Consider the following 13,154-nt stretch of genomic DNA (forward strand, 5'->3'; position numbering starts at 1 on the left):
TTGTTCCCACTATGATCACTAGGTAATTTGACTTTTGTTGAAAGAAATGAAAGCTTTCCAATAAACCAACCCTTTGCTGCATCAACGGCTGAAGTAGGGGATCCATATTTTGACAGTCTATTACAAATTATATGTACCTCATATATAGATTCCTGTCATTTGATTGGTTAAAAGTGCGGTCATTGAATTAGTTATACCCCCCCCCCCCCTTTTTATGATATACGGAAAACTGAACTATTCCCCAGGAAATTTTTCCCTGGGCAATAGTCATTTTCACATCTCTTCTTCTCAATTGAATAATATCGCTGTTTACAATGCGTCATGGTCAAGTGTGACAGTACGATTGTAGAAGAGACTGATTTTGTTTATGTGATGTCAACACCGATCGAGTCAACACTACACCGAGCCTGTTATAACAAAAACAAACAAGCTGAGAAATTGTGGCCAAAAAGGTTCAGTAGAGAAGCATGTACACTTCCCAATTTGTTGATGATCTGGGTGAATATACTCTACAATCTGTAAGTATTATGTAGTGAAGCAAAAACACGAATGGAAGTTTAAACTCGCTAAAACTAGGCCTAGTTTAGACCTAACTTCAAAATCATTGACACGGTGATGAGGGCTTTTGTAGAAAACTTGCCCATGATTTTGTTAAATTGATAATACAGCAAATATGAGGATTATTTAACGCGACCATCTGCATAAAAAGAGTTGGTAAGAATAAACAAATGCTTCCCCTAAATTCAACAATCAACACAGTGAGTTTAGTTCGACATCATAGGCCTTGCCTTGGTCTATGGTCTGGGGCCTAGTCGTCACTCTCTAAAGTGAAGGCAAGCAGCCTAGCCTAGCCTAACATACTCTTTTAACCGATGACAAGAATCTATCTTATTCGGTATTTAAAACAAATATTGACTGCTTTATAGTTGGGACATGGTTAAAATTATAGGCCCAATGTGATCTCAAAATCAAGACTATGCCCCCCCAGACAAGGTCGAAGAGCATAGTCATGGTTTTGAGATCAGCGCAGACCTGTAATTTTAACCATGTCCCAAATATAAAGCAGCCAATGTTTGTTTAATATCTCGATTAAATTCTAGTCCAACTATGAGATAACTCAGTCTATACCAACTATAAATTGAATACATACATTCAATAAGGGTCCATCTCCATTTGACTTGGGCCCGTCTTTCATGCAGGTATTCAGGTAAACATTTGTACCCGTAAAAGTTCATCCCAACAAGAAATTCATTCAAAGATAAAACAAACCTTTTCTGCATCAATGGCTGAAGCAAGGGATGCATATTTTTTGACAGTCTATTATAAACTATATAATCTCAATTACATTCTAGTCCAACTATGAGCTAACTCAAATCTATACCAAATATAAATTGAATACCGCCTACATTCAATAAGGGCCATTCAGTGATTTAATCATTCTGACCATGATCATAATAATCATCAAAATTCAGATTTTGGTACCTTTCATGTAGATGTGCTAACATAGCCTGCTGGTGGTTCAGCCTAAAGCTGTGTACATATTTAAAGACAAAATAAAGGCATTTACATGAATCTGTAATTTACATACTGACAATTTATAACTTAGCTGCATGCATTTGAATGAAGGTTCAACTTTGTCAATACTGCTGTTTTTTTTTTTTTTTTTGTTTGTTTGTTTTTTTGCCAAATTTTTCATTTCAAACATACTTAATGACAATTTGAATGATTTATCCTTCATTTTTAAGCAATTTATAAACAATTTTAATTTTTTTCACTTGCACTGGGATCACTGAATGGGCCTTCAGAGTACATCTCCAATTCTATCTTCCATATTCAGGTAACATTTGTACTCATAACAATTCATCCCAAGAAGAAATTCATTCAAAGATCAAAGACAAAGTTCAAAACCACTATAAATTGAATACCTGCATTCAATAAGGGTCCGTCTCCATTTGACAAGGTTAGCCAAAGACAGGTCGATTTGGGCCCGTATTCCATGCAGGTATTCAGGTAAACATTTCTACTGATAACAAGAAATTCATTCAAAGATCAAAGACAAAGTTCAAAACCACTATAAATTGAATACCTGCATTCAATAAGGGTCCGTCTCCATTTGACAAGGTTAGCCAAAGACAGGTCGATTTTCCGTATTCCATGCAGGTATTCAGGTAAACATTTCTACTGATAACAAGAAATTCATTCAAAGATCAAAGACAAAGTTCAAAACCACTAAATTGAATACCTGCATTGAATACCATTTGACAGGTTAGCCAAAGAATCGAAGGGTCCGCAGGTATTCAGGTAAACCATTTCAAAGACAAAGACAAAGTTAAATTGAAAGACAGGTCCGATTGACAAGGGCCAAAGACAGGTCGATTTGGGCCCGTCTTCCATGCAGGTATTCAGGTAAACATTTCTACTGATAACAAGAAATTCATTCAAAGATCAAAGACAAAGTTCAAAACCACTATAAATTGAATACCTGCATTCAATAAGGGTCCGTCTCCATTTGACAAGATTAGCCAAAGACAGGTCGATTTGGGCCCGTCTTCCATGCAGGTATTCAGGTAAACATTTCTACTGATAACAAGAAATTCATTCAAAGAAGATCAAAGACAAAGTTCAAAACCACTATAAATTGAATACCTGCATTCAATAAGGGTCCGTCTCCATTTGACAAGATTAGCCAAAGACAGGTCGATTTGGGCCCGTCTTCCATGCAGGTATTCAGGTGCATTTCTACTGATAACAAGAAATTCATTCAAAGATCAAAGACAAAGTTCAAAACCACTATAAATTGAATACCTGCATTCAATAAGGGTCCGTCTCCATTTGACAAGATTAGCCAAAGACAGGTCGATTTGGGCCCGTCTTCCATGCAGGTATTCAGGTAAACATTACTACTGATAACAAGAAATTCATTCAAAGATCAAAGACAAAGTTCAAAACCACTATAAATTGAATACCTGCATTCAATAAGGGTCCGTCTCCATTTGACAAGATTAGCCAAAGACAGGTCGATTTGGGCCCATCTTCCATGCAGGTATTCAGGTAAACATTTCTACTGATAACAAGAAATTCATTCAAAGATCAAAGACAAAGTTCAAAACCACTATAAATTGAATACCTGCATTCAATAAATTCATTTGACAAGATTAGCCAAAGAGGTCGATTTGGGCCTGTCTTCCATCAGTATTCAGGTAAACATTTCTACTGATAACAAGAAATTCATTCAAAGATAAAGCTCAGAATAATTTTTAAATTGTATAGTCTGGTAGGGGACTTCTGGACAATTCAAAACTAGTACTCCTTTCTCAGAGATCAAAGTACTACACTGTCACCAATCCACAACTGCTATAATAAATTAAAGTAGTAACCACCATCCTCAAGAAAAAAAGGTTTCTTCGGGAGTGGTAAATTAACTGAAATTACTATACTTTTAGTCACTATTGGGTTGACAGATAAGTTGAGATAAAAGAGTGCAACCTATCAGTGTCATACTTATTGTATTCAATACAGGCAGGCCTTGCCATCTAGATTTTAAAGCGAGTGGTCAATCACTCGCTAGCATGATCAGGGCGTAGCCAGCTTTCTTGGTCAGGGGGGCAAAATAAAAATTTTGGGGCACAGACTAAAAAAATTGCAGTTGTATCATACAATACATAGAGACTGTATGTCTTGAGCTTCCCGAAAAAGGGCCTTATTGGGATGATGTGTGGCGTAGCTTAAAAAAAAATGGTATTTTACACTATTTTCGCCCATTATCCGCTAAAAAGGGCTTTATTGTTACAATTTATGCGTGTAGCGCTTGGAAAATTTTGTATTTTACACTATTTTGGCCCTGAATTTTGCTAGAAAAGGAGCTCCTTGCCCTTTTTCTTTTCCTTTGCCCTCCTGATTTTCTCTCTCGTTTTTTGTCAGAGGGGCACTTTTTCTTTCATTTTTTGTCAGGGGGGGCACTCTGCCCCACCTGCCCCCCCGCTGGCTACGCTACTGAGCATGATGCTAGCTAGGCGAGTAGTCGAATCACTCTTTACATTATGTGTAGTGGTCGAAACACTCTCCATATGTCTCAAAGATCATTCATACTAAATAAATACTACTATGAAACAATTACACACTGTTGACACCGTCTCTTTTGTCATGTTTGTATCCAGGGATTAAGGGTAATTTATTATGATAAATGGGAATATGTGCTGAAACTTGAATGTAAATTTTGATATATTAATATGGATTCAATTTTGGGCAATTTGCAGCGAGTGATATAGTGTCTTTGGCGATTGGAAAATCGCTCACTAGAAATTAAGTTTGGGTGAGCGGTGGCAAGCAAGAGCGATCGCATCGTCTCAAACAACAACAGGTTTTACTATCTAGTCTAATGTAATTAATGTCATCAAATTGATATTTTTGACTTGTCCTTCTTAGAGGGGTCAAAATGATCAAATTGATGCATATACATGATTTTCAAGAAACTCTACCATTTCACTTACTTCTGAAGTTGTGAAATCAGCAGAACTAACATATATGTTTAAAAAAGGCGCAGTGATTTATAGTGCGATACGCACAGGCACAACACCTAGACGTTGATCCACAAGCCTCAGCACACTTTACACTTTAAAGCCCGGCTTTAAAAGCATCTCAACCTACAAAGACTACCAGTTACTGACAGACAGACACACAGACAGACACACCAACTCATTCTTCTCTCACCTGTCCAGCATTCTGAATACACGCATACCAATAAACTCCCATGCTTCCATAAGAATAACATGTACTGGAATCTGATCACATGGCTAGATGACAGACTGCATGACATAAGTGATTTCTTAAAGCAATAATGTGTGATTTACATAAAGAATAGATTTATTTAAATGTTAGTTTTCATTGATAGATACTGATCACATTGTCTCCTTTAAATTTTGAGCCACACAAATGAGGTTAAAATGAAGAAAATTGCTATTTCATTCCAGCGCTTACAATATGCGTGTATCATCTCGCAGATCATATTATTATCATGATATTTGGCAGACACAGCTGATGGGATATGTACAACAAATAAACTACGCAAAAAAAGTTTCTTTATGGTTAGGAAATGTATCCACTATTAAAATTAGTAACTAATTTTGTACGTTTGCTAAATAATCGCATGCGGGGGATTGTTCTGCGCATTTTGACACCTCAATCACTACCCTACAACACTCTTGAGAAAAGATATGAATGTTTAAGTGACACAAGATCGAAAAATAAAATTGCAAAGAAGCCTATTCAATGGTTTTAGAACTGATTCACTGATCGAAGACGGTTTCATTATTCCCGCCTTTTCAATTTGAATTTAAAGCATTTTCCTTGATGCATGTTGGATAATCCTTTTCTTATTGTGCAGATGAATGATCAAAAACAAAGGTGAGTGGGTACTAAGACATTTACGTTTTGAGAGATGGGTTTGGAAAATGGATTCAAAACAGGTCATGATTACAGCAGTTTGGAAGATACGGCAATATGTTACCAAAACAGAAGGAATTGAGACACTTGAGTGGCCCTCCAGAAGCCCTGATCTTAACCCCTTGGAGAACCTTTGGGATCAGCTCAAGAGACGAGACAAGAAGATAGAGGCAGATACAACTCTGGCGGGATTGCGTCGCATCGTTATCAATGAGTGGAACGAGATTGAGCAAAGTAACATTCGACGCCTCATTAGGAGCACGAGATGCCGCGTGGCTACTGTAAGGGAAGCCAACGGTGGACACACAAAGTACTGAAAGAAAAAGAGATTAATCTCAAGTGAAGTTGGAGGCGGCAGTATGGTGTCTGAAATGTGCTCATCAAGTAAACAAAAGATGTTATTTGCATGTTTTATGTGTGTGTTCTTTTTTGCTGAAAACTTGAATAGGCCTTTTTGCAATTTTTATTTTTCGACCTCGTGTTACTTAAACATTCATATCTTTACTCAGGCGTGTCGTATGGTAGTGATTGAAGACAATCACCCGCATGCGATTAGTTAGAAAACGTACAAAATTAGTCGCTAGATTTTAATAGTGGGTAAATTTCCTAACCATAAAGAAACTTTTTTTGCGTAGTGTATGTATGACAAATAGCGATATGCATACAGTTTATACGGTACATGCATGCAATGTGTTTATCCAGCACTCGATCAGTGAACTCAGATATCTCCGGTTTTATTTTAAATGTTAAATTTTACTGTAATTAAAGCACTTCAGGCTTAGTTTTTCACAGGGCATTTATATACACCAATATGCAAAATGTAGAAATTCAAAAAAATTTAGGGCATTGCTGTGGAGCAAATCACACATTATGGCTTTAATCTCTTACAAAACATTGTTCAGACAATTAGCTTCAAATTGGCCAAAAGAGCCCAAGGTTCAACAACATACACAATAATAGAGCAGCCAGCGCACATTAACATTGAAAAAAAACACGTAACAAGAACAGTGCATCTAGCCGGATTCGAACCGGCGACCTTTGTAATACTACCATGACACTCTAGCCAATTGAGCCACAGAGGCACCCTGGAGAAGAGCGAAAGATATAAATCTATAGGTATTAGGTATGTAACTTTGTATTATATTATAAATATGCAGTTCTGATGCCTTCCGATAAGAATGACGAACACCATTCGAACCTAATATTTTAAATAATTTATATCTTCCGCGCCTCTTCAGCTTGCCTTTGTGGGTCAGTTGGCTAGAGCGTCATGCTTGTATTTCAAGGTTGCCGGTTCAATTCAGCCAGATGCACTATTTTTTTGTTTGTTTATTTTTCAATGTTTATGTGCGCTGGCTGCTCTGGAGAAAAATTACAATTTGTTCATCCTATCAACCCAGAGAAGTATGATAACTTTCATAAACAATAAAAGGAAACAAATTGCCTAATTTGGTTGATTCACATACGAGTCACCACCAATGTTTGCTCGGGAAAGTCCAAACTGCACAGTTTGTCTGTCATGGCAATTCATTAAAAGCCATGTGCCTGCTATTTTATCTAAAACACGAACAGGGGTAGCGTTTTAAGGGGTCCAGGACCCCGTAGTTTTAACGTTACGCTACAGTGGACCCCTTTAAAATTTGGAGGCTAATGCTACCCCTGTCCATGAATAGCATGATGGACTCCCGTACTAATACCTATATGGTATCGTTGACTTTGATTGCTTTTGTTTTGCTCTTGCTGTGATTTTGTTGCGGATGAAGTCCTTTATATTTCGCCAATCTCTTGATTTCAGGTCACTTTCCAGTTTCTTGCATTGCTCTATCTCTCGTTTCCCTGGCACGACACCTGTGACAATGTTCTGATGAAAATGGCTATTAACAGCCTCCTTTTCACAGATGGTCCATGTCTTCTTCTTTACTGCAGATTTCCCTGTCTTCTTTCTTCCACACTTTGTTCCTTCAGGTGATTTTCCTGTCTTCTTTCTTCCACACTTTGTTCCTTCAGGTGATTTCCCTGTCTTCTTTCTTCCACACTTTGTTCCTTCAGGTGATTTCCCTGTCTTCTTTCTTCCACACTTTGTTCCTTCAGGTGATTTCCCTGTCTTCTTTCTTCCACACTTTGTTCCTTCAGGTGATTTCCCTGTCTTCTTTCTTCCACACTTTGTTCCTTCAGGTGATTTCCCTGTCTTCTTTCTTCCACATTTTGTTGCTCTAGAAGATTTACCTGTCCTGCTCTTTCCTCCAGAGGATTCACCTGAGGTGAAAAAAAAAACAATACTTATAATCAAGGTTTTGAAAAAGCTCCCAAACTGATTTAGCAATTTTAGATTTTCCATGTTTGTATTAGGCCTACATCATTTTTAACTCAAAGAAAACAAAAGAGTTGTCATTGACAGTGAATATGTTGACTGGGACTGTGGTACTACAGGCTGATTTAAAAAAAAGGTAAATTCATGTTTGTGGTGATTTTGTATGAAATCTAGAAGGAATCCGCTGTAAATGAAAACATCATTTAAAAGAGCAGATTCGGAAACTTCTAAATTAAAAAAGAATTGTATTTTTATTTGCTCATACTACCCATTTTGTGTAGCTGCACATGGTTTCACCTACCATGCACATATACCACACAACTTAATTTTGCATTTGAATATCACGCCATAATAGTCCATTCACTACAATGACTACTTGCATGGGAAGTGAAACCATGTGCAGCTACAAAAAAGGGTGGTTTTATTCAAATGAGTGTAATTCGGGATTGGTATAAGCAAACACAACATTTGTTTTTAAATTTAGAAGTTGAGCATCTAGCATCTAATCTTTTCAATGATATTTTCATTTGCAGTGGATTCCTTCTAGATTTCTTGCAAAAGCACCACAAAGATGAATTTATTTCATTCTGAATCAGCCTGCAGGACTATTACTGGAAAGTGTCTGCATGATCCATATCACCTTTGTTCCATAACCATTAGGGTATAGTACATTTTTTGATTTCGCTATAGCCCCTGAATCATATGTGTTTTCGTACTCACTCAGGTAACATTGTGCATGAATTTTGTAACAATTTTATTATCCACTCATTTTTGTGTCTAAAATGGCCAAAATGAGGTTTCTTAAAGGATCTAAAATGAGCGTTTATTGCGTTTCGACAGTATTTTTTGTGGGACATGAGAGCACCTCAGACCTATCGAATTGCATTCTGAATACGAAGCATGTCTTTCTGATACCAAATAATTTTCATTTTTGAAAATCACAATATAATACAAATTTTATGACAAATTATAAAAATTTGATATTTTTCAAATTTTTGATATATAACAGTCCTCGAAGTAAATTATATAAATCTAATGATATACTCTTAAAGTGTATGAAGCAGGGAGAAAAAGCCGACGGTCAATTGAAAATTTTGACATTTAATATTGAAAATATGGAATTTGTTTAAAAAAAAGAACTAATTTTTTTAGGTGGTGTTTTGGGAAAAAAAATCCATATCTTCAATAATTTAAAGGTCAAAATTTTCAATTGATCGTCGGCTTTTCATCCCACCTACATACACTTTAAGTATAAATCATCAGATTTATAAAGTTTACTTCAAGTACTGGTAAATATCAAAATATCAATTTTAATGATTTGCCATAAAATGTGTATTAAATTGCAAATTTCAAAAAATCAGAATGACATTCTTCGTATTCAGAATGCAATTCGATATGTCTGATGTGCTCTAATGTCCCAAAATAAATACTGTCCAAACGTTCATACCCCAGCCCTTAATCTTTCTATCCTTGTCTATCCTCATCCCCATAGGCTTTATATATGTAAAATAAAAAAGGCCCATAAAATTGAATTGATTTTGGTTTGGATAAAAAATTCACACAAATGCTTTTTGAGTGATTACAAACATAATTAAATACTTTTCATATGTCGGCTATGTGGATTTTTAAAGTATTACTTGTACAGCTTAAATATAGGGTCATTTCACTGTAAAATGTCCATCTGAAACAAAAGGTGCCACGCCTCTTAATATAACACTCACAGAATGCCAGCACAATGGCAGATGAAATTCAATGCCAGTGAATGTTATGTTCTCAGAGTAAGTCACCATATCATTTCCAATAGAGATAAAACATTATTTTCAAAACAGTGGTGACCTTGCTATACCAGCATGAAATATTCGGCTCCCACCCTAAAAGGTCTACGAGGCTGATGACATCAACTCTCACTTACATCTATTTTGGCCAATTGCTTTTGCCAAACAACTAAATACACTGGCCCCATTATCAAAAGAAGTAACATCAATGGAAGACAAAGAGAAATTATCTTTAGATATCACTATCGTCTACTCTTACCAGAATTGGTGTTGGTGGCTCTTTGATCCTTGACATCATCAGCGTAATCAGTATCAGTGTCTTCATCATCATCAGATGAATCATTATCTAGCTCTGGAACATCTGCAATTATACAGACCAAGTGTTTAGATATGCAGTGGCTTACACTAATATGAAATGAAATACGGAAAAACAAATTAATTATTACATGTTTGCTTTTACCTTAAGCCCCTGATTAGAGATATATGAACATTTGGCAGGACAAATTACCATGGAGTTGTGAAACAGCAAGAACCTTGAAACTGTTGAGATATCAATCCATTTCAATAGGCAATATATAACCACCTATCTCCTTTTCAGCTCCAATTGGGGCACCAAGGTCATACCGCATTCTGTGTTAATATTGGGGGATGTCAAGAAGTTTTTGGTGGTTCTAATTCACCAAGTGTACACCACCAATGGTCAAAATTTGAATATAAATGTTTTCTTTATATGGTAAGTTTGGACAATAAATCATGTTGGGTAATGCCTTATTGACATTTTATTGAACCCACAGTAATAGGCATCTGGGTCATCATCCATACAATTAGAGGTTAATGAATGCATATTTTGCCCATGAAAACGATCAACTTTATATACCCCGAGGTCCAAAGCAAATTAAATCTTCAGATTCTTCACAGTGCCCCCCCAATTTGATGCAAAGTTATTAACTTCATTCATAACATACTTTGCAATTTTTATCAATCTACAGCATGTTTCTATTGTAAAATTAACTTAAAATTTAGTATTTTGCACGATAGCGTACGTTTCAATGCTGTATTTCATATAGGCTGTTGGACAATACTAATTGTACTGAATTTTGTTCACTTTCAAATCTCACCTTCATTCTCTTCTATTTGTATATCAGCTAAGCCCTTCCCGTCGATAGCATCAACGTCACCATTTTCCATTGCCAATAGGACCTTTGATATTCTTGCTACCTGGAGTGTTTCACTAGGGAGTCTATAATACTCTCGGTGAGTCTTGATATCGTGACCCATGAAGGTTGCAAGTAGATCTAGCTCGTTATTCTCAAGAGACATCACCTGGGATACCACAGCAAGTTGCTTTCGAAGCTTGGTTGACCTCAAAAGCTGTGGATTCTTTGCCCCACATGCTTCTCCATGTACTCGCAAACAATCAGTACCTCTCCTGTAGCTCAGGCTTTCATTGGCAAAGAAGTAGGGATTATCATTATGTACCCCAGCAGCCTTTCTATACTTCATCAACTTATCCAACCTATCCTTCATTGAATTTGTCAGCAGCATTGGCACAGTTTTCTCCATCTTCCCAACAATCTCCACCCTCCACAGGACCACTAGGAGCTTCTGCTCCAGTGGTGATAAGGCCTTTTTGAAGAGGGCATCATCTGTCCCTTCAGCCCTCTTGACCTTCTTATAATCCACAACCTTCATCTTCGACACCTCTCCCTGTCTCTTCCTATTAAATACTATTAGATGTGTCAAGCAAGTTTCATTCAGTTGCTTCCATGCTCCCTTGCTCTCGTATTTCTCCAGTGCAACTTCGGACTTCTGAGACTCATTCTTGACATACTGTAACAGTGCTACTATATCCTCTGTTACTGGTAGCAACTTTGGATTGTTCCTCTTCTTTTCTGATAGTGTGCGATGAGCATGTGTTGATATATCTTCCTCCCACTTCATGTCTTTGAGCTCAACAAATGCGGAACATCGTTGCTCCAATTCTACATCTCTTGGATCTGCCATCAGTGCATTGCCTTTGAGAATGTTGGCTGTTATTTTTAGACTGTGGCCTACTTTCAGTGCTAGACTTGGGATGCCATACAATTTTGTAACATGGTCAAACCCACACAATTCCATTGTTGCTGATATAACCTCTTTAAATTTGGTGGGGTCGATAAGTGTGGTTAAGCTGGCATCTTTTTGCGCCTGTCACTTCTCTGTATTTGATTATTAGCCTAGCTAATTCCCTTAGTCTACCTCTAACATAATTATCCTGTTCGATATTGTACCCATGGCGAGCTGCTAGCTTTGCTGCAAACTTTAGAATCAGCTTATCCGATTTTATAAGTCTTGAAATGTCATTTTCTTTCATTCCCGCCAATATCCTGTGGACCTCTGGACTAGCACCCTTTGGCGCAGGTAACAGTAGGTTACCTTCCTTGACACGATACCGTCGTTTTTTTGCTTCAGGTTCATCTATATCTTTTTTTGTCTCTAGTGGACACCTGTGTTTCCACATTGTTGTTTTAGGTAAATACCCAAGGCATGTGGGGCAAGGTTTAAAGTCACTTGGTTCATGGTTCCCGCTTCCCCTATATATTGGTATTATTTCTCCTTGTCCACTTTCAATTACCTCATAGTTATGAATATGATTGCCCTGATTTCTTATCTTTGTAAGCAGCTTGTATTTCTTTTTTATCTGTGGCTGCATCCCACCTCCGCAACCTCTATCTCATTGCTGTGCTTGGTTTTCAAGTGCTCTGGTAGTTTTTTCATTCCTTTATTGCAGTATTTACAGTATGCAACTTTGTCATATGTTCTCTTACCATCAACATTGTTTGTTTGCATAATTTGAATGGTTGGAACAACATCAGATACATCAGGTGCATCAGAATCTGATTCATCTATAGAACTAGGAGCTGGCTTTTTACTGGTTCCAACATCATCAGATGCATCAGAATCTGATTCTTCTATAGGCTTAGGAGCTGGCTTTTTACTGGTTCCAACATCATCAGATGCATCAGAATCTGATTCATCTATAGAACTAGGAGCTGGCTTTTTACTGGTTCCAACATCATCAGGTGCATCATCTTCTACAGGCTTAGGAGCTGGCTTTTTACTGGTTCCAACATCATCAGATGCATTGGAATCTGATTCTTCTATAGGACTAGGAGCTGGCTTTTTACTGGTTCCAACATCATCAGGTGCATCAGAATCTGATTCTTCTATAGAACTAGGAGCTGGCTTTTTACTGGTTCCAACATCATCAGATGCATCAGAATCCGATTCTTCCAGAGGACTAGGAGCTGGCTTTTCACTTGTTCCATCATCAGATGCATCAGAATCTGATTCTTCTATAGGACTAGGAGCCGGCTCTTTACTGGTTCCATTATCATCAGATGCATCAGAATCTGATTCTTCTACAGGACTAAGAACTGTCTTTTTACTGGTTTCAACATCAGGTGCATCGGAATCTGATTCTTCTATAGAACTAGGAGCTGGCTTTTTACTGGTTCCAACATCATCAGATGCATCGGAATCTGATTCTTCTACAGGACTAGGAGCTGGCTTTTTACTGGTTTCAACATCAGGTGCATCGGAATCTGATTCTTCTATAGAACTAGGAGCTGGCTTTTTACTGGTTC

At 37.3% G+C, this 13,154-nt stretch overlaps 2 protein-coding genes across 2 annotated transcripts; both read right to left on the reverse strand.

Moving 5' to 3' along the window:
• Positions 1–7,166: 7,166 nt before the first annotated feature.
• On the reverse strand, positions 7,167–9,889 carry LOC140158335 (uncharacterized). The gene is made up of 2 exons (XM_072181430.1): positions 9,788–9,889; positions 7,167–7,698 (listed from the first exon to the last, which is right to left on the reverse strand). Exons 1-2 carry the CDS (start codon positions 9,869–9,871, stop codon positions 7,360–7,362), a joined length of 423 nt encoding a protein of 140 aa, XP_072037531.1. The 5' UTR covers positions 9,872–9,889; the 3' UTR covers positions 7,167–7,359.
• A 746-nt stretch (positions 9,890–10,635) lies between these two features.
• Positions 10,636–12,089, reverse strand: LOC140159679 (uncharacterized). The gene has a single exon (XM_072183174.1). The coding sequence runs from the start codon at positions 11,644–11,646 to the stop codon at positions 10,636–10,638; it is 1,011 nt and encodes a 336-aa protein (XP_072039275.1). The 5' UTR covers positions 11,647–12,089.
• Between the last annotated feature and the right edge of the window lie 1,065 nt (positions 12,090–13,154).

This window comes from Amphiura filiformis, chromosome 8, assembly GCF_039555335.1.
Source record: "Amphiura filiformis chromosome 8, Afil_fr2py, whole genome shotgun sequence".
Lineage (NCBI taxonomy): Eukaryota > Metazoa > Echinodermata > Ophiuroidea > Amphilepidida > Amphiuridae > Amphiura > Amphiura filiformis.